At 47.4% G+C, this 22,385-nt stretch overlaps 1 protein-coding gene and 1 non-coding gene across 3 annotated transcripts in view; both read right to left on the bottom strand.

The window, feature by feature from the left end:
• Window positions 1-661: 661 nt before the first annotated feature.
• Window positions 662-22,385, bottom strand: part of RUNX2 (RUNX family transcription factor 2) — a 242,214-nt gene continuing 220,490 nt past the window's right edge. For both annotated transcript variants that reach the window (XM_033217352.1, XM_033217356.1), the window contains one exon: window positions 662-1,910. In XM_033217352.1, the coding sequence (XP_033073243.1) occupies window positions 1,303-1,910 (608 nt within the window). In that variant the 3' untranslated portion in view covers window positions 662-1,302. The remainder of the gene's footprint in view (window positions 1,911-22,385) is intronic.
• On the bottom strand, window positions 19,256-19,362 carry LOC117088808. The gene has a single exon (XR_004439340.1). It is a non-coding gene; the product is annotated as a U6 spliceosomal RNA (small nuclear RNA).

The raw sequence follows: 22,385 nt of genomic DNA, 5'->3' as shown, positions 1-22,385 counted from the left end.
CACTTGATTAAAATTCTAATAGGAAGAGGAGAAGAGCCCTGCCTCACCATGGAAAGCCAGATTCTGGAGAAGGGTCATCCCAAATTTTTGAAATTCTACATAGGTTAGTGGATCTCAACCAGAGGACAGTGGCGATATCTGGAAACATTTTTTGGTTGTCTCGGCTGGGGAAGCTGGTCATTCTGGCAGTGAGTAGAGGCTGGGGATGCTGTTTCCTCCATATTTATTACCCAGTCCCTCTGGAACTTGGTTTCCACTCAGTCCAAATGAGAGGAGTGGGTCTATCAAATTTATGGAGATCTGGGAGTTATGGAAATAATCAGAAGAACCATTAAAACCTTATTCTTGTCAGGTGTAATGGCTCATGCCTGTAGTCCCAGTTACTCAGGAGACTGTGGTGGGAGGATCACTTGAGCCTGGGAGGTAGAGGCTGCAGTGATCTGAGATTGCGCCTCTGCACTCCAGCCTGGGTGACAGAGTAAGACTGTCTCTTAACAAAAAATAAAGTATATTAAATTTAAAAAGAAGCTTATACTTCACAAGTATGAGAAAAGTTCAGAAACTCAAGGACTATAGGAGGGCTGGGACAAGCAACCAAGCGCAGAGAGAAAGGGGCCGTGCACAGGAAGAAACGTGGCAGGGAGAGCCCAACGCCCAGAAAGTGGATATAAAATTTTTTATTACACAAAATACTTTCTTACTCATAAGAAAGACTTAAATACCCCCCTTTTCCCCAAATACATCAGATTTTTTTTCACTTCTCTATTTTCCAGACTTCTTGAAATGTGGTTATGAGAAAAAAAGCATTTTTCCAAAAACGATTTTAAAAACAAACAAACTTGTGAACGTCACCAGAGATGGATGCCCCACCAATGCCGCCAGGGAGGACGGCTGGAGCTGGCCTTGCTGCTGCTTTGGTGACATGCTTTGAGCTCCTCTCCCTCCACGCCACACGGAAGTCACAGGAATGGGATGTGAAAGAGTGTTTCTCTAAGCATACTTCGCAGGGTGCCACCGCCGTCTCCAGGCACTTTTTCTGCTAGGAGATCAAGACAAGAGAAGGGCATGTGAAGGGCCAGGAAGCCGGGGCAGGCCCCGCCGTGAGAGAGCCGAGGAGGAGGGTGTGAGGCGCAACCGGGTCTGTTTCACGTTGAAGCGCTAGGGCCATGCGTTCCCCTAGGCAGTTGCGCAGAGCAACCGCTCCTCCGCTGGGCGCAGCTTCGCTGCTGAGGAAGGACAGGCAGGGATGCCTGGTGCACGCGATGCCTTGGCCCCGGGGCGGCCCAGCCTCGCTGAGCTCCATTAGTTGGCATCCGGAGCATCTGGCAGGGGCTCAGGCTGGGGCCCCAGGGACGAAGCCAGTTTGGTGAGAGCCCGCGCTATGATGTCCAGGTGGCCGTTCATGGTCCGCAGCTCCACCAGGATGTCCCCGACGTGGGCCTCCAAGCTCGCCACAGCGGCGGGCTGGGCGCGGGGCGGCGGGGATGTACTCGCGTCCACGGTGCCCTCCTCCCTGCCCGCTGTGCTGGAGCGCGGGGCGCGGCTCCTTTCCGGGCCCTCGGCCGGTGCCAGGACGGGCAGCGGCCGCTCCTTGTCATCTCCGCGTGTGCCGGGAGAGGTGGTCGAGGGGCAGCCGGGAAGCCAGTCGACCAGACGCGTGGAGGTCTCCAGGGAGGAGGCGACGACTGAGTAGAGGCCTGTGCGCCAGGAGGCGCCGGAGCCCGGGGGCGCCGAGGCTGAGGGGAGCGGAGGCAGTAGCGGGGGTAGCACTGGCGGACCTGGGGAAAAGGCCTGGGGCTCGCAGGAAGAGGAGGAGGGAGACGGCAGGGCAGCGGTGGAGGGGCCTGGCTCCTCCGAGGAGAGAAACAAGGTGGTCGAAGACTGGGAGTCCAAGGTACTGGGCTCCGAATCTGTCAGGGAAGAAACGAGAAAGAGTCACTCAGGCATGCATGCTCATCAGCATTTATTGTGCGCCAACTCTATGCCCAGCTCCATGCTAGGTACTGAAATGAATGAAAAGGTGGAAATGTATTTCCTACCCCTCAGAGCTTGCAATTCAGTAAGGAAAAGTGGGTTATATGAGCAGTTAAGGACCGGAGAACAAAGAGAAGAGGGTGTGGTACAGAGCCTAGGTATTCAGGGGCAGAGAAGATCAACGAGTCCAAGAAGGCATCCTGACCTGGCTCTCCACTGGGTCTCCAAAGGTGGCACGGGTGTGAAGGCAGAGGGGGGGTGCAGGCAGGGGACCATGCTGCAGCTTATTTGGAGGCAATCTTGCCAAGGACAGCCCGTGAAGACTATGAAAAGAAGGGCCTTCCCCAAGATGGCCGAAAACAGAACTGTGTTAAACAGATGACCTTCCACTGCCCCAGCAGAGCTAGGCTCTCAGGGTGGAGGGGAAACAGTTCAGGGCCGGGAGCCAGGAGACCTTAGTGCTGATTCTTGCTCTGCCGGAAAATGCCCTGGGACCTTGGGCAAGTCCCACCCCTCCTTGGAGACTTGGTTTCATCTTCCCATTTATATAAGAAGGTTGGGCCCAGTGGCCTCTGGAACCCTTCAGGACGGATCATCCTGCCTTCAAAAGTCTGCAGCTTAAAGCATTGATCTAAGTTCACAGTGGACGCACTTAAAAATCTGGAAGCACTTTACAGACTGACTTTTGTTAGTTCTCCCCTAATCCCTTGAGCTTCCTTCCAGGTAGAAAGCAGGTGGCAGTTCTTTGTGACTGGGTATGGTAACAAGGTTTACCAACCTCAGATCAAAGGAGCCACATGAATGCGAGCTACCTTAACTCAGCTATCTCAGCCACCCTGGTCGCGGCCTTTGGGGAGATGGTCCATGCTCACCCTGGAAACAGTTCTGAGTTTTACTGGAGCCAGGTTTGGAGGCTTCTCTCCCGGTTCCAGCTAGAATCGTCTGAACTTGGCTTTCTGCATTGTCTGTTTGGGTGCCCACCCTGGTGCCCCGCCCTTTGGGGATTCCACGCTTTTCAAAGGCAGAACTTGCTTGAGTACCTCAGCTTATTATCTTGGGGATGGTGACCTGATGAAAGAGTCAGTGAGTAAACATATCCCCCGCTGCCTGTGAACATGTGTGCTCTCACCCTCGTCATGGGTGAGCTGTTCCTTCATCTGGTGTCTGGCTCAGACTCAGAGAAGCCCTAGTCATCTGGGGAGAGGTTGGTCCCTCATCCCTCCCAACTCCAGTGTCCAACAACGTTCTCACAGAGCTCACAGGCCCCAGATGTCTAGTTTGTGTGGGAATTGTGTCTGAGAGGATCAGAGAGGCAATTATTCCTCAGGTGACAGCATTTGAGGAGAAGCCAGCAATGTGCCTGAGAGCTTCTCTGATGGAAAAAGTTCATGGGGCCAGGCATGGTGGCCCACGCCTGTAATCCCAGCACTTTGGGAGGCCAAGACTGGTAGATTGCTTGAGTCCAGGAGTTTGAGCCCAGCCTGGGCAACATGGTGAAACCCCATCTCTACAAAAAACATGATGGCATGTGCCCGTAGTCCCAGCTACTCAGGAAGTCAGGTGGGAGCATTACCTGAGCCTGGGAGGTTGAGGCTGCAGTGAGCCATGATCACACGACTCTGTTCCAGCCTGGGCAATAGGGTGAGACCCTGTCTCAAAAATAAAAAAGAGAAAGAAAAAGCTTATGGGTACTTTCTGCTGTTGACTTTCACAGAACTGCCCCTCCTCCACCAAAACTACATTTCCTCAGATGTCTGTGATTATCTTCTTTTATAAACCAAGAATCATGGCTACTTCTAAGAACTCAACCACTATGAATTGAAAATGATAAAGGAGAAACTCCACAAACTGTTTTTTCTAGATTTACTTGAGAAATATTAATGAACTTCACATATCCAATTCTCGTAGCAGACAAAAACACCTCTATATTAAACCAAATAGAAGTCTAATGTGTAAAATCAAATAGAGGGAAGCACACAGAATATTCTAGGGTAGAAGCAACCTAGAGACCTAATGCCATCATAAAGGTAGTGAGTGATAGCAGTGATGCTGAGTTTTCTCCAGGCTACCTGAGGTATAAGAAAGGTGACCTTGGCTGGGCACGGTGGCTCATGCCTATAATCCCAGCACTTTAGGAGGCTGAGGCAGGCAGATAGCCTGGCCAACATGGTGAAACCCTTTTTCTACTAAAAACACAAAAATTAGCTGGGTATAGTGGCATGCACCTGTAATGCCAGCTACTCGGAGGCTGAGGCAGGAGAATCGCCAGGAGGCAGAGGTTGCAGTGAGCTGAGATCGTGCCACTGCACTCCAGCCTGGGCAACACAGCAAGATTCCATCTAAAAAAAGAAAGAAAGAAAGAAAGAAAAGAAAAAAGAAAGAAAGGTGATCTCTACAGCCATTAACTTAATAGGCCCCAGCAAAACCTTGAACCAAAGAACACTGGCTCAGTGAGTGTAAAGATGTCTCAAAGAGAAACCCTTCACTGTTGTTTCAGCTAAAACTTTAAAACATGTAAAAAAGTTGTTAAGACTTAACCCAACCACACTGGTAAACAAAACTGAAAATCAGAATCACCGTTTTCACAAGCCACATCACCTCCCAGAACTTTCTCCTGGCTGTCAGGAAACTTGGTTGCAGCCCTAGCTCAGCTAAAATTGGCTAAATGATTTATAGGTCTCTTCCATCCAAGCAACTGCTCATTTTATCCCAAATTTGGTGCACGAGCTTTTTGAATCAATGACATTTTTATGCATCTTTGGGGATTTCTACAAAATAATATCAGAGTCTTGCTGTACAAACACAGGTCTGTGTAGAGGTTGGGGGCTCTCAGGTGCAGAGTTGAGTTCCTCAGAACTCCCTTTCTCAGCCTTCCACATGGTCTCTAGCCCTTAGCCCGCTTTGCTAGCCTTCTGAGCATGATGGCTACATGACATTTTGTGTACTTTTTTTGTTAGCTAGAATTTAAGCCCAGAGAAAACAGAGACATTGCTTATTTCATTCTCCACTGTATCACCAGGGCCTCAACAGTGCCTGGCATATAGTAGATGCTTAATAAATACTTGTCAGCTGAACACCATGTAATCATCATCAGTCTAGAAACACGACTCTAAATGCAGTAAACAGATCCAGCTGAATGTTGTTTGGTCATTCAGCACTCCGGTTATTTATCGAGTCCATGCAATATTGGGTACATATTTATACTTTAAAAAATGTGTTTCTTGTTTTTCTGATATTCGAATTGAACTGTGCATCCTGTATTTTATCTGGTACCCTCATAGGAGATTGACATTTTCATCCTGCCTATTTCATAGATGAGGAAACTAAAGCAAAGTTGGGTTAAATGTTTTGACACAATTTCAGAGTTAGAAGGAATCTTTGCTGCCATTTGGATTAATTGCTTAAAACAAGGAAGTAGAGGCCAGTGAGAGAAAGTGACTTACTGCTTGGTGACACAGCTGAGAACAAAAGTGAGAACAGAGAGAGCAGTGTCTCCTCTCTGCTAGTTATCCCTTCAGGATCCTGATCATTCAGTCATGGAACAAATATGTACTAAGAACCTACTGTGTGCCAGGTGCTAAACTATATTCTAAGACACAGCCAAACCAGGCAGAGTCCCTACCTGAAGGAGCAGATCAGGCCGTGGGCTCTCTGTCCTCCCACAGAGTCAATGAAGAGCACATAGGGGTGCAGACCTCACCAAGTCAGATTTCCTCTCTGTGCATATTAAAACCCAGATGGCAGATCAGATTAGGGCGGAAATCCAAAAGAACTGCACAGCAGACACCCACCAGCTATAGTTAGCACTGATTTGCTTATAAAACTTTCACCCTCATTCGCAAGAAGGCGGACTAGAGGCTGGGGTATGAGCCGTTGTCACCCAGCAACTGAGTGCAAACTTTCCACCATAGCACTTCTTTCTCTCTGCTTAGCCACCCTATCTCCCTCATACATATGATTGGTTTTTGAGGGGAGAGATACTACTTCTTGAGGTGAAGGAAGTGGGATTTAACTAAATAGTGGTTATTCTGGTTTCTTCCAAGCCTAGAAATATCTTTGCAAAAGTCACTTGAAAAAAAAAAAAAAGTAACTAACAAGCATTTGAGAAGTGGTCAGGCTCTCTAGAAATGTTTTAAAACCTGCAAATTAAAATAATAATGAATTACTATTTCTCACTTATAAAATTGTCAAAGTATTCTTTTGCTAACACTCATTGTGAAAAAGATTGCCTGGAGAGAAGCATTCTAATACTCTGATTCTACTTGAGTAGATCAGTACACCTCTCTAGAAAGCAACTTAGAAACATGTATGATACTGTTTAATGAGAAAGGGAAATTGCCACATCACATTATTCAGATGAGTGCCACTGCTTACAGGAAAATGTGTATAATAAAGCTTGGGAGAAAATGGATGGTGATGTTAGGCATGTTCGGCATGTACTGGGATTGTAATTTTCTGAATTTTCAAAGATTTCTGCAGTGACCATGCATGGACATGCTTTCCCTCATCACTGAGCTTTGAGCCCAAAGTGACTGCTTCCTACCAAACCTGGTATCGAGGTCTTTTGACCACTTTCTCTTCAATCTTGTTGCTGAGTTGAGCTGAATAACTTGACTGGTAACTATGCACCTTGAAAGGCCAGTTGTCTGGGCGTTTTTTGGGGGGGCGGGGTGGGCTGGTGTTCAGTTAACCTTTTTTACATCCATTTGCTATTCACCACTGACACTCACCAGCCTGGGGCTTAGGCTTCCTCTGTGGAAGAGTTGAAGTGTGCACCTGGCTACGGGAACATGTGGCTCATTTGCAAATAAGACCTTCAGACCCTCTCCTTAAAAGCTATTCCTTCCACTGGCTTCCCCTTCTCCATAAATGGCCTTCCGTGTGTTCAGCCAAACACCCAGGACTAATCTTTGACCCTTCTCTTTCCCTCAATTCCCACATTCAATCTGCCAGCAATTGTTGCCAACTCTACCTTCAAAATATACCCAACATCTGACCATTTCTGTCTCTAGGCAGTGGCCCAGCTGTTGATGGCTGAGCTGAGATCAGAAAACAGGTCTTCGGAGTTCCAGGTCAACACTTTCTCTGTCACACCTAAAGCCTTCTAGATTTGGATGGACTATTTAGAATGCATCTCCCAACCCCTCTCAGCCACTCCCTATGACTTGCCCCAGGAAAATCCTTTGCCTAATTCTTGGCCCCCCTTTAATACATTTTAGGTAATATCTAAATTTATTCATTGATTCATTCAAGAAATACTTATTGAGCACAAACTGTGTGCCAGGCAGGATGCTCCATAGTGCACAAAACCAAGCCTACACTCTGTCCTCATCACGAGGGCAGAAAATAATCATACAAAACAAATGTGTGATTGCAACAGTGACAGAATCTACATGTTATAAGCTAAACATAGAAGAGGAGCATAAAAAATCCCTTCTAAGTAGGAGGGTCTGACCTCTGGAAGGCTCTTTGAGGGAACTCTGCTTGAGTGGAGTTCTGAAGGATTAGTAATTAAGTAGGAGGGAGGAGAGAACACTGAAGAATAAGCAAAGGCCTATGGCAGGAGGGAGTATTGCAAATGTGTGGAACATCTGGAGAAAGCCAGTGTGACAGGAGTGCAGAGAGCCAAGGGAAGAAGGCATGCAGTATAATGATGCTCAGGAGAGGAGTACTATATGATTTACACTGTCAGTTATCACTCAATATCAATTCTCCCTTTCTTCCTCCTTTTTTGCTGGGCTATGACCACTTGGAAAAAAAATTACATTTTCCAGCCTCTCTTTCAGCTACCTGTAGCCATGTGACTAAATTCTGCACAGAAGGATGCAAGTAGAAGTATTGTGTGCAATTCCTCCTTCCTGTGATCTGAGATTTGGTTGCAATGGCTGGAACTCAAGCAGCCCTCTTGGACTGTGAAGTGAAAACTGCATACTAAGGATGACAGAGCAGATAACTCAAGTGGTCTGAGTCCCCCATCACTTAAAGGAGTTGCTGTGCCAATCCTCGCTGGTTGAACTGCGGACTCTTCACATAGAAAAGAAAATCTTATCTACTCAAACCTTTATTAACTTGGGTTTTCTGTCACTCATAGCCAAACCAAATCTTGATATACGTGGCCTTGTCAGACTTGTTAGAAGTTTTGCCTGTATCCCAAGAGCAATGTGAAGCTTTGAAAAGGTATTAAGCTTAAATGTGCATATGCGTGTATGTGTCATGATCAGTTTTATATTTTGAAAAATTTACTTGTCTGCTGGTGGCAGGCTGGGAGGACAGGTGTAGACAGAATAGAAACAGTAGAAACAGGAGGTTGCAGTTGCAGGTGAGAAATTATAAAATGACCGTGGCTTTTGCTAGGGTTGTGGCTCTGGAGATGCAGAAAAGTAGATTCTGGAGATAGTTGGGACGTGGAAACAATAGGACTTACTATTGTTAGGGATGTGGCGGGGTGTGGGGAAAGAAGGTCTCAGAGAAATGGGTCCCCTACCTGGCTGCTGCTTCAGTGCAAGGTTCCAGAAATCCTGGGTCCAGAAGGGGAACTTTCCCTTTCGTATTCTCTGGAATCTGGGTGGCCCCTTCCCAGCTCACACCCAACCCTCGAAAATAGCTCAGCTCTGACACACCTCACCAGAGGCAGCTCTCAGAAACATTTTCCCAGGAACCTGGAGGGAGGAGAAAGTCTATAGCCTTGGGGGACTGGAGGAGAAGAGGAATGGAAAGAGGAACAGACCTGTCTGCAGGAGAAGCAACATCTCCCAGCACTGCAACCAGGCCATTGCCTTTGATGGTTCAGACTTGGCTGAGTTGCTGCCTGCTGTCTTCAGAACCACCGGCATACAAAAGGGAGGGCTGAGTGTCTGATGAACTCAGCCCAATAATATTCACTTCTTTTATTTTCCAGGAACGTCATGAGACCCACAGGGCAATCTTCTGGTTTTAAGACCTGGTGAGTCAAGTCTACAAATACCTCTGACTCAATCTGATCCCAAGTTCTCACCAGGCATCTCCTAGGAACGTGGCTCAGCAGGAGAGCTGGAACTGACCAGCCCTCTGCAGGGAACAGGAGGGTTGGTTTCTCTGCTTTGGGGTTTGGGGAGGGAGAGGGTGAGAAGGGCTGGCTGCAGTGGAAATGATGGGATTCTTGACTTGATGCTGATCATGCTCACAGTAAGAGCTGACATTGATTGAGTACTCTCGAACTCCAAGTCATGTGTTATCTCATCTTCACAGAAAACTACAAGTGGTTTCTGTCATCAATCCCATCTTACCATTGAGGAAACTGAAGCTTAGCTATATTAGGAACCCTGGTCACTGGCACAGAGCTGTGATATGAACTAAGGCAGCTGATGCCAAGGCTATTCCATGTGAGGGAAAGCATGTGCTTTGCAGAGTTTTTGCAGGCGTGGGAGGAGGACTCAGGAGAGCTAGCGTTTGAGGAGGGTCTTCTACACTCTAGGCCAGTTATATGCCACCTTGACTGCACATTAAAATCACCTGGGGAGTTTTATAAACACTATCAGTGCCCCCGACCAATTAAATCAGCATCTCTACGAGTCATACCCAGGCATCCTAGGTTTTAAAAGCTCTCCAGGTGATTCTAATATGCAACAAGTGTTGCTCAATAAAAGCAAGTTTCAGGGTTTTTTTTTTTTTTTTTTCATTTAACGACCCTATATCCATTTGTAAATAGGGAAGCTGAGGCTCACAGAATTTAGATGGCTTGCACAAACCCCATGGTTGATAAGACCCATGTCTTGATCTGTATCTGGCTGATTCCAACACCCATGTTTGTTCAGTTCATTCCATTCTCTCTCATATTTGGGCATCCTCTATTTTGAAAGCATGCGATTTTTTAAATATAAATTTCTTTTGCAATGTTAATTTTGTTTGTTCAAGTCCAATTGCTGTTTAGGTCAGCTGCCTGAGAGTAGCAATGCAGTCTATAGCCACTGAGTGGGGCGGGTTGGCCCAGGGTGGCTGAAACCACGGCCTTAGCTTCATCCAGGCTCTGCTGCAGCTAGTGGACCAGGACCTCCGAAGAGATGCCCAGGAGCCCTAGCTGGGATGTGCCCACTGACTCCCCCAGGCAGAATACTGGTCATCTTCTGTGGCCTCAACCCCTGAGGGGCCACCATCTGAGAATGAGAAGGCCCAGCCCTGGGGAAATCCCTAGTCTCTGCTTCCAGCAATGCTAGTGATTTCCCAAAGAGTGACATTAGGAAAGTCATCACACATTTATTTCTGTATATATCATTCAGAGCCTAATTTTCCGGAGGCTGAGGGTTGAGCTCATCAGAAACAGCCTTCATCATCAATTGAGTTAACAAAGCCTAGTCAGGAAAAGTGAGAAGGGCAGCCATCCAGATGGATTCAAGCAGCCAAGAGGTGCTTCTGCTCAAAGACTACCTTAAAAGAAGGGAAGAGACAGAAGTGAGACCAGACACCCGTACACCCATGTTCATAGTGATATTACTCACCCGAGTCAAAAGGTGGAAACAACCCTAGTGTCCCTCCATGAATGAAAGAATAAACAAAATGTGTCACAAACATACAATGGAGTATTGTTCAGCTTTAAAAAGGAAGGACATTTTGATATATGCTACAATATGGATAAACTTGGAGACCTCCGCCAAGTGAAATAAGCCAGTCACAAAAGTTAGCACACAAAATATTGTATGATTTCTTTTGCATGAAGTTCCTGGAGTGGTCAAATTCATAGAGACAGAAAGTAAAATGAGGGATTAGTGCTTGAAGGATACAGAGCTTCTGTTGGGGAGGATGAAGTTCTGGTGATACTTGCCCAACAGTGTGAATGTACTTAAGGCCACAGAACTGTATACTTAAAAAGGGTTAAAATAGTAAATTTCATGTTGTGTATAGTTTACCACAATAAAAAGGTGGAGGAGAAGTATGACACTTTAATTCACAATTTTGTCCAAGCACTTGAAAGATCTATATATGGCATTACCATAAATGTTTATACAATGGGAATGGGAAGAGCTGATAAAACAAATTGATATTGAGAACATGATAGATCAGGTATGGGTTAAGCACCCTAGGAGGCCCCTGAGGATGAGGATTACTTACCCAGTCCTGGACCCTAACTAAACATTAATGCCTCCTCAAAGATGTCTGATTTTTTAGTCATCAGGGTGTCAAATTCTACTAAAATGGCTTTGTTGAGACTGTGTGGATGCAGGTTGGGAGAAAGTAAAGTCTAGAGCCTGACACTTTCAGAACCACTCTTACACTCATCTGCATTATAAACAAAGTGTTGCAACCTCCAAGCATTTCACAGTCAAGCTGCTGGCTCAGGTCACTCATTCCCACTGGCAACACTGGCCAGCGTTTGGGTCAAGAGCCCCATGGTCCTCACCCAGGCTTCCAGACACCTCATCCCTTTTTTGCTCACCCTGCTCCAACTATTCCTTGAAGACACCAGGCACATTCCCACCTCAGTGCCTTTCCACTTGCTGTTCCTGCTGCCTGAAATGCTCCTCCCTCAGACATCTGCATGCTATCTCCCTCATCTCCTTCAGCCTTCACTCAAAGTCACCTTCTCAAGTGTGCTTCTCTGGCCACCCTACTTAAAAGTGCCACCCCCCACTCTACCACATCATCCTCCTGTCCCCCTTGCTCTGACCACAGATGCTATCACTGTTCCACTCATATGGCCAGGGCATATGCCTGGGGAGGAAATTACATGTGCAAATGCATGAGGCTTGGAAGACTGTGGCCTCAAAGGCTGTCTGAAATGGCTGGAGTGGAGCGTGCATGGGTCTGGGGGACTTCATGGAATGGCGTAAAGGGTAACAAGGACAGAAGGTTGAGGGAGTTTGTCTACCAAGCTAAGGAATTTAAACTTTAGCAGGCAGTGGGGAGCCACCAAAGGGTTTTAAGTAGGAAAGTAATAGATTTGATTTGCCTTTTAAAAAGATTACTTTGGCAGCCAGTGGAGTGGAGTCTGAAATGGATGGGGTAAGGCTGTAGGCAAGAAGACCAAATGTAAAAGTAATACCTTGAACATTGATGAGCTCAAATGATGTTACAGCAGAAGGGAACATAAGAATGACATCCAGCCAACCGGTATTAGAAGCCATTTTTTTCTAGGAATAGATTGAATTTCAGTAAAAAGAAACTTTCCTGCCACCCTTTATGACAATCCTGTGAACGTTGGCTCCTGCCCTCATTCAAGTTGGCCACCCTTGGTCTTTCATGCATCACCATTCAATAAAAGCAAGCATGGGTTTTATGGGATTGTTTGGAGAGCCCTGAGCCAAAGTTTTCAACTCACTTAGGCAAGGCTGCTCTGCCAATTCCTAAATTGGCTGTTTTTTACATATAGGGTGTGAAAGATATCTCTATGCATCTCTAGGAACACACCCATTTGGAAGGAGACATATGTGACTATATATAATCTCTTTATGTGCTTTTTGAAGGGATGTTTATACAACCTGCATATTCTTTGGCATGAATATTTTTGTAGAATGGTGAAAGAGAGAGACAGCATGAGAAAGCTATTCCTATGCCATAACTGACTTTGGCTCACAAAACGAAATGCAAAATAGATTATGCTCCTTAGCAATGCCTCCAGGGTTGAACAGCTCCCAAGTCAACCCACTTAGTCCTTCCTCGTGGAGGGTCACTCACCTTTGAACCTTATTTTGTAAAACTACCATTAAAAAAAAAAAAAACAATGATATAACCCAGTCCAGGCCCTACTGAATCCCAGGTTCCCTGCCCCCAGAGGAAGAGCTCACCAAAAGAGTCATCTTGCTTGTAAAACTCGGGTTGTTTGAAGAACTTGATGGAAAGAACGGGGTAGTAAAAGACGGCATTTTGGCTTTAACAAGGCCAGGAAGCTCAGAGTTGGACCAGCTGTATAGTCTGAACGAACCCAAGAATATTAGAAGCCGGGGTCACATGGAGCCAGGACACCACCAGGAATGTGGGGAGCAGAGACAGTCTGGCGAGAAGCAGCAGGAACGACCGCAGCCCCCTGCTGCCAGCTCCCATGTGAGTCAACAGGAGGGCAGGGGGACAGCCAGGACAGGCAGGTAGGAGGAGTGATCCTGCAGGGTGAACAGGTAAGCTGCACCCAGCCACATGGGGTTCACTTGGGCCCTGTTCACACCATCAAGCTCCAGGACCTCCGGGAGGAGCCAAGGGTGACAGATGCACCAGCCAGGACAGGCACCTCAGAGAAAAAGCCTCCTTGGTTTGTTCCATGGTGTCCCTTTGCCAAGTCCCCAACCCACACTAAGCAACCAAGCGGGGGGACGCCCCATCTGAAGAGGAGGGAGGTGATGGCTCTGTTCCCCAAAGCAATAGGCAGCAAGGTTTCTCACAAGGATGTTCAGGAAGTCTGTGGCAGGGCAGTGGCAGGGCAGCGGAACTGGCTGAGTCCTCTAGCACCTTCCATTTGCTTGGGGAATAAAGCAACACTGCCTAACCCTGAACACACTTGGTAAACGTCTGGTAAGAGGATAATCCTGTTTCTCTCAGCATTCCATGGTGCCCTGGGAGCAGACGCTGGCTCTTAACAGCTGATGCCTCTGGTGTCTGTTGCCACCTCTTACCACCACCCCCTTGCACTTAGAAGCAAATAATCCCAAGAGATGGCAAGGCCATATTCAGTTCCCTAATTGTCCCATCCAGGCACTTTTAATGCCCAGTCCTTTCTCCTAAGAATTCCTCTGAGACCAGAGCTCCCAGCCTTGCCACTGTGTCTCTCCCTCAGGACATCTTTTCTAATTTGGGTCTGAGCTTTTCCATTCCTTCATTTCATGCCATTCCTCCTAATGATAACCCTTTGCGCCAGGCTCAATTATACACAAAGCTTAAATGAGCAACCCCAACTCTAAATTTGGCCCTGTCCATTGAAGCGGGTGGGGGTGCCTTGGTCATTTGGCTTTGCTCAAAAAGAAAGATGCTGCTCCCCATGGGGAAACAACACCAAGGAGAGGGGGAAAAACTTTTGCAGAAATAAACATCTAGAATGAAGAAACAGACCAGCGCTGGCTGCCCCTGGTCACTGGGGCTTGAAGCTGCTTCCGCCTCTTCAGCCAGGCCTGGTAGGACTCTTTGTCCCACCACAGGCATGCAGAAGCTACAGACATGCTTTGATTTTTCCTTTTAAAAATGTCCCCCGATCTGACCCTACCTATGCTCTCCCTGCAGGGTTAGCAGAGGGTGAGATGAGAGCATTTGCCAGGAATTTCCTGACTTCTGTGAGTTTTTCTCAAGATCTGGTCATGAGTCAACATGATATACTGGGACACGTGGTGGAGCTCGCAGTGGACTCCCCTCCCTTCTGGAACATCAGGAAAACCATGTCCCTGCTGAGTAACCCTGGGCAAAAATCCGAAGGCCCCCTCCCACTCCCTGACTCTCCCTCTCTGCTGTCCCCAGGTTAGAAGAGATAAGGGAAATATATTTACAACAAACTTGGTCAGAATATTAATATTCTCTAGAACTACACAAAGATCCTTGTTTATGCAGCTCACCTCCTTTCAAAATTAACCTCTCTTGTATGATTCCGTTGCTCTTTATGTTTTGGGCATTTAGAAAATGGGAGGAGGGGATGATGAGAAGAGGAATGGAGAAGAAAGGAGAAGCAGTGCCCAGATTCACGATGACAAGATCTGAGACCCTAACACAGCCCCTGAGAGGTCCAGGTGAACTGGGCTGCCAGGTAGGTAGAACTAGCTATGCAGTTTTACTGATGTTGACAACCCATCTGAAATACTCAAACAAAGCAGATTCACTACAATTTCCTGTGTGAGTTCTGACTACCAGAACTGGCTATCCTGGCCAGTGGAGTCCAACCATGACCAGTTTCTGCTAGTGATAGTTTAGAATTGCCCCTAAGAGTTTAGGGGAGAAGCTCAATGAAAATCAATGACATCCTTCCATAGATCTTTGAATTAAAACAAATGGAGTGCTATTATGAGACTATTAAATATCTGTGAAGCCTGGCCTCAACCCGGGTTAATGGGAGCAGATTCTGGGAAGCACTTTGCAAAATGTTGGACACAATCAAATAGCAAGGAATTGTTGGTATCACCATCGTTGGGGTTCACTAGCTTCAGCTCTTTGAGCCAAAGAAGATGAAAGTCTTTTATGAATACAGCATAGACTCACACCTGTAATCCCAGCACTTTGGGAGGCCAAGGGGGGCTGATTACCTGAGGTCAGGAGTTTGAGACCAGCCTGATCAATATGGTGAAACCCCGACTCTACTAAAAAGACCAAAAAATTAGCCAGGCATGGTGGCGGGCAGACATAATCCCAGCTACTTGGGAGGCTGAGGCAGGAGAATCGCTTGAACCCGGGAGGCAGAGGTTGCAGTGAGTTGAGATCATGCCACTGCACTGCAACCTGTGCAACAGAGTGACAGTCCGTCAAGAAAGGAAGAAAGAAAGAAAGAAAGAAAAGGAAGGAAGGAAGGAAGGAAGGAAGGAAGGAAGGAAGGAGGAAGAAAGGAAGGAAGAAAGGAAGGAAGGAAGGAAGGAAGGAAGGAAGGAAGGAATAGAGAGGCAGGGAGGGAGAGAGGGAGGGAGGGAGGGAGAGAGGGAGGGAGAGAGGGAGGGAGGGAGGAAGGAGGAAGGAGAAAGAAGAAAGAAAGAAAGAAAAGAAAAGGAAGGAAGAAGGAGGAAGAAGAAGGAAGGAGGAAGAAAGGAAGGAAGGAAGGAGGAAGAAAGGAAGAAAGGAAGGAAGGAAGGAGGAAGGAAGGAAGGAATAGAGAGGCAGGGAGGGAGAGAGGGAGGGAGGGAGAGAGGGAGGGAGAGAGGGAGGAGAGAGGAGGGAGGGAGGAAGGAAGGAAGGAGAAAGAAGAAAGAAAAGAAAGAAAGAAAGAAAGAAAGAAAGAAAGAAAGAAAGAAAGAAAAGAAAAGGAAGGAAGGAAGGAAGGAAGGAAGGAAGAAGGAAGGAGGAAGAAAGGAAGAAAGGAAGGAAGGAAGGAAGGAAGGAAGGAAGGAAGGAGGAAGGAAGGAAGGAAGGAAGGAATAGAGAGGAGGGAGGGAGAGAGGGAGGGAGGGAGGGAGGAAGGAGGAAGGAAGGAAGGAGGAAGGAGGAAGGAGGAAGGAAGAAAGAAGAAGAAAAGAAAGGAAGAAAGAAAGAAGAAGAAAAAGAAAGAAAGAAAGAAAGAAAGAGAAGACTTTCTAATATCCGTGAGCATTTAGAGGTGAATATCTTTATTCCTGTCTTTCAAATGCAGAAACTGAGGGGAAAAGACATCAAGTGAGTTGCAGGCACTTCCGACCCCTTAGGCCTTTTATCACCTTCTAGCCCAAGACCCTCAGGAAGGGTCAAGGCATCCTTAGTTGTGGAAAGCACAACTTGGGAAGGAAAATCTCAACTTGAAGGAAAAGCTTGCTGAGGAGAAAGGCCCTGTTCCTCCTCTCAGCCTTTCCTGTGTGCTGATGTCAACTGTCCAAGTAACAGATGGAGGTTCTGGGGCAGGTGGGCTATTCTGCTGTCCCGGGCTGTGCTGGCGTCAAACTATCCACTCTCCCCACTGTAGCTGCCAGCCTGGCATGTTGTGCCACCTGCCAGACCTGGTTCCTGAGGCCACAACAGAGTTCTCATACTTTCTACCATTCTGAAGGAAAAGTGAGATCAATATTTTCCAGGGCTCTTTCAACCAAGGTGAAGAAGGCAACTGTCCTCTTCTCCACAGGCCTTTCTCCCCTTTCCCCACTTCCCCTGTCCTCTCGCACGCAAGCACACAGGCCCATGGTCTCACCACCCCCAAAAAAGACAGCTCCCCAGTTTCCTTCTCATTATGGGAAAAAAACATTCTGAATGGCTGCTTTTTCAAGTACATATAACAGCAAAAGGGGAATAAAACGAGGCAAAGAGGAATAAAATTTTAGTGAACTATAATTTTTACATTTTTATTTAAAACTGTTTATTACACATTGTATTTTATTATATATTTTTATTATTTCTTTATTTGTGCATTTGCTTCTTTATTTGTTGTAAGCCAGCAAAGCTTTTCCTTTTCCCAGCCGAGCATTTTCTACCATCTGCTGTCTGCTATTGAGGTGCAGGCCGCTGGGAGAGGCGTCCCGGAAGCAGAATCTCCCTGGATGCACACAGTTGGCGCCCAGGCTTTCTGAGAGACCCAGACCCAGGCCACTTTCATTGGCAGGCTCTGGAAACATTTTCTTTCAAAAGCTCTGGGCTGTAGCTCACTTATACATAAAAGGAGCAAAACAACACTCTTTCCCACAGCTATGCCATGAGGTTTAATTGTTGCAAATTTGTGAAGTGTTTTAAGATCCTTGGATTAAAGAAGTTATATGAGAAAAAAATATTATTATAGAGTGGAATTCTGCTTAGTTGTCATATGTTTCCTGTAACTCTTCCCCTGTGTCTTATATAACTTGGAACAAGTACTATGAGCTGTGAGGCCTTCAGAAAGCCTTTAAGTAATTTCTTGGCCTGCTTTCTTTACCTTTAAAAAAAAATCCTTCTTCTACTTCTCCTTTTTTTTTTTCTTTCTAATGCAGCCAAAACTTGTTCTCCCCTAATCCGTACGATGAGAAAGGAAATTGCTTGGTTGGGGTGGCTCCTTGTCCACCTGGGTACTTCCTCGTCTCTCCTCCCTTCCTCTCCCTTGCCTTTGCTCCCCACCTACACCTTTTCTTTTTACCCTCATATACACGTTCATAAATTGAAATAAATTTGACTTTGAGCCCCGGCTCTAAAATTTGCTCTACCTCTTGGACCAACTGCCAAAACGCGTTACTGAGTGAGGCTCCCTGAAGCCGAGCCTGGTGTGGGTCGAGGCCTGGTGATGGTGACAGAACAGAGCCTAACTGACCAAGAAGCACAGGAGGCCCTGAGTGGCCCTTCCCCACTAGGACCTCCCAACATCAGCAGCACACCCGAAATGCGGGAAAACAGCCAGGCAGCTGCTACTGTGGCCATGCAGCAGCAGCCAAGAATGCCCCTTGTCCTGGCTGCAGCTGTGTCCCCGAACAGGTGCTGCCTGGCGGTTGGGCATGACTGCATGTGTCACATCCTTCCCTGGGCACACAGAAACGCATCCCAGATCAGGGACACACACTGGCCCTCACACGTGGCACTCTCGGGTCCCAGGGCTGCCCTGAGGCCGCCGAGATTGTGAGCATAAGATAGGCCCCAGGTGATGAATTCTTTGTAACCCAGTATCTCAGCCTCAAGATGCATTTAAACATTTTTTTTTTTTCCCTTCTTGCTTTCAGCCTTGAGGTAGACTTTGAAACTCTTAGCATCTTCCTTTCCCACCAGGCACTTCCGTGAACCATGCACGCTTGTCTAATTACGAGCTTGCTTAGAAATTCCAGGGACCAACTTTGAAACAAACTAGGCAGAAAGACCCAGCTGCAGGATCCTCCCACTCAAGAAGAGTTAGGAACAGTGAGCTCCCCACTGCCGGGCTGAAGTCAATATGATGCAAATCAGACCTCCCCACAAGTCATTCCTGAGATGGCCACAGAGCAGACACATGGACCTGCTTTCCACTACTCCTGCCTATTTCCCACACCTTTTTCTTCCTAAAACCCTTCCCTCAGCCTAAAAAGTTGGAATGATCTTCCAAAGGCATGAGTCTGGCCATACCCTAACCACCAGTATTTTAATAAAGTTGCTTTCCTTTCTCCACACCTCTCTTCTTCTGTTTTCTACCTCTGAGCGGTGAGCTGTCAGACTTCAGCCAGTTACAAAATGGGGCCCAGAGTCACATTCCCTCTGCCCTCTGCCCTCAGCTAATGGATCTGGACAGATTAGAGGAACCCCCTTCCACTGACTCTGCACCTCCCTGGCATCACTGCAAGGGAGGGAGTGTCCCCAGAGGAGGAAGGAGCACTGACTCTTGGCTGTCTGGCCCCTCACAGGGACCAAACAGCTGCTGCCACCCCAAACCACCCTCACCCAATAATTGTCAGTCAGGGCCCTACTTCTCTGCTCCCTACAGACCAGAAGAACCCAGTGAGGGAGGGCTAAAGTGGGCCTGAGCCTGAGACAGGACAGAACCAGGCAGCCTTCCTCCTGCACCTGGGCTTTTTTTTTTTTTTTAATTTGTAATCTTTCATTTTTGTGTGCACATAGTAGGTATATATATTTATGGGTTACATAAAATACTTTGATAGAGGAATGTGATGCATAATAACCATATCATGGAAAAGGAGGTATCCCTTCCCTCAAGCATCAAATACTAGGTCTTGTTCATTTTTTCTATTTTTCCTTTTGGTACCCATTAACCATCCTCACTTTCCCCACCCCCCGCCTCCCCCTAAAAATTATGGAAGGCTTTACAAATTTGCATGTCATCCTTGCACAGGGGCCATGCTAATCTTTTCTGTATCCTTCCAATTTTAGTATATGTGCTGCAGAAGCAAGCACCCTGGGCCCTCTTTGTCTCTCATTCCTTCCTTACTCTGCCTCACCTGCTTCTCCCCAATCCCAACATTCACTCTTTTTCCCTCTTCTCCTACTGGTCTCCACTCCCACCCTCAGCCTGCCCTAGCTCCTTAGCCCCGGCAACCTACTATCTTCTTTCTTAAATTTAATTATATTTTTAATTGATACATAATAATTATATATATTCATGGGATACATGATGATGTTTTGATAAGTATAATGTACATTGACCAGATCAGGGTAATTAGCATATCCACCTTCCCAAACATTTACCATTTCTGTGTGTTGGGAATATTCAACATCCTCCTCCTAGCTATTTGAAACTATATGATCGTTAACTACAGTGGTACAGAACACTAGAACTTATTTCTCTTATCTAGCTGTGATTTTGATCCTTTAACAAATCTCTCCCCATACCTTTCTCTCAAGGCTGGTTGGTTATCTGGGGGTTTGAGGAGCTGTGTGTTGCCTCTTTAACAAGAGGAGAGTAGGGACTGTGTCTTATACAGTGATACAGTCCCCTCCCTAAGTGTTTTACTCACCCCTGCGGAAACAAAAACCAAACCAGAGAAGTATTTCACTTTTAAAAGGGGGTTTCCTAGGGGCTGTTTCCTAGGGTCTATGTAAATTTGGTCCCATGACAGACTAATGCTAGAACATGCTGAGCTGAACACAATTAAACGGTTTCCTTCACCTAGGAATTCTGAGGACCTTAACATGATAAAGAGCATGATAAACATCCAGGAGAGAGAGGCAAAATGTAGAGTTTTCCAAATTTATTTGAAACTCCTCTTTCCTAAGGAATATTTTGAGAGGCAAGGCAAACATCCCCTTGACCAATGCTGCAGGAGATGCCAGCTCCTCCAGGGCTGGTTCCACTCTGGAATTATGGACAGTGCCCAGCAGAGGATCCTGGATAGACCACCCCTTCACAGAGACCAGCACCTCTGCCCTCCTTCCAGCCAGAAAAGCAGAATTGGCCTCATCTTCCAGAATCTTCCACTGTCACTTTGACAAGCGGAGGACTTGCTTTACTCTGAGACTTTACTCTGGCGGTGTTTCAGCCATGGACTAACGAAGACAGATCCAAAGCTACTCCTCTCACAATAAGGTCCCTCTCATAAAAAGCCACACCCCTCAGTTGTTCACCCCCAGCAGCACCTGCATTAGCACAACAGAAGTATTTCAAAGCCTAAAAACTACAGACTCAGCACCTTGGCTTGTGGCTACTTAATTACAGCCCTTCCCCTCCTGCTGCCTGCTTTCTTGGACCTGCTCTCACTTCTTTCAAGCCCCTCAGTAATTGACTCTCACCTGCTGGCTCCCTGGGGGTTCAGCTTGGTGGTCCGTGTGACAGAGCCCTTATCAAGAAGTCTCCAAACTGCCCTATGGCATGGACCAATTTTGTTTCCTTCAAATCAGGGGAAGGAGAGGGGAGTCTTCCCGCTTCCTGAGAGTGTTGGCGATGCCTAAGAGCACGAGGAGAGGAGAAGGGAGACTGTCCGGGTCAAGCCAAGGACAGGGTGGGGTATTCCCACAGGGCACCATCAGCGTGGAAGCTTCCAGAAACAGAGCACACCCTGTGCAAAGGATGTTTAAGCCTACAGCCATTCGCAGCAGCCCTGCTGCGGCCAGAGTGTATACTCCCATCATTTCCTCCCATTTCCCATTGACATTGTCCCTACAAAGAGGAGTAAGAATTATGTGAGAATCGGGCAGGTGATATCCCCTAGGCAACCATCAGGGCTGCTAAGAATCACAACCAGCACTGCAGGCCCACCCACATTTCTTCCTCTGCAAAGGCGTGAATACCTGGGGTGGGGGGAGCAGCTGGGAAAGCGCGGCTTGGGGGCCACCAACACTCTGAAGGTGCAAGTCATGCTGCAACTGGGAGCCTCAGTGTGTTCATCTGCAGCATGAGCACAAGGGCTACCCATCCCACCCACAGCGTGTCTGCCAGGGGCCTCTGGGCGCTCTGGGGGCAGGAGTGTGAGAGAGCTGAGTACTAGTCCCTCCACCATTTCCTGAAACTTCCCATTCCTGCCACTCAGCATCTCTTCCCTATGAAGATCAAACCCACACTCTCCCTGTCTGCCAACATACGCGGGACAGGAGACCCAAAGGTCCCACCTCATTCGATTCCAGCTGCAGATGTCATGGTGAGAGCCCCCTGAGCTGCCTCACCTTGGACGATGAACAGTGTGAATCACAGCAAAGACAGCCAAAGCCCCTCTCCTGCCACAAACCTGCCCTGACGACGCCTGAGAGTCTCCTCACCACTCACCTCTGCAAAGAGTTTCTCGAGAAGCTCTGGAAGACTGTGGCAGAGCAAGTGTTACTTTTAACCTGTCAAGATTCTAGCCCAGGTAACCATACCTCTGTCTTCCTTACAGGGTCTTCTAGAGTAAAACAGCAGAACAAGGGTCGGGGGACTGGGGAGCCGGGGGAAGGCGAGGAAGGAGGAGGGAACAGAATGGGGACACTCCTGCCTCTTCACCCCTTTCTGAGTCAATGGCCATGGCCAGTGCTGCTGCTTACAGGCACTCTGAAGCTGGTTCCCAGCATAATCAAATTGAAGCCAAAGGTCAGGAGATGCCTTTGCCAGGAAGGAGAGGCCTCCAGAGGACCCAGTACTGCCAAAAGGCTCAGAATACACACTTCTGATTACTATGCTGCTGCCCTTTGTCTTCCTGGCTGTCGCTCACCTCTTCACCAGCCTAATCTCGAGCTTCAGGAATCCTAGACAGAGTCCCAGCCCTTGACATGCCGCTCTGTCTGGAGGGACCTGACTGATCTCTACTCCCCAGCCTGATGCTGCCTGCTTCCTTTCCCTGAAGTCCCAGGAAAACTGTCATAGCTCAGTGCTTGAGGCAGCACAAGGAAGAAGACTCTGGGAGAACCCTAGTCTGTGATGTGGGAAAGAAAGGACACAATATCCAAGGGCAACAGAGAAGGGCAGATACAGAGAAGGGGAGGGGAAGGAGGACAAGGGAAGGGAGGGAGGA

This window comes from Trachypithecus francoisi, unplaced genomic scaffold, assembly GCF_009764315.1.
Source record: "Trachypithecus francoisi isolate TF-2019V2 unplaced genomic scaffold, Tfra_2.0 Lachesis_group10, whole genome shotgun sequence".
NCBI classification, from domain to species: Eukaryota; Metazoa; Chordata; class Mammalia; order Primates; family Cercopithecidae; genus Trachypithecus; species Trachypithecus francoisi.
Note: the sequence above shows the minus strand (reverse complement) of the source record. Positions and strands in the feature narration are given on the sequence as shown.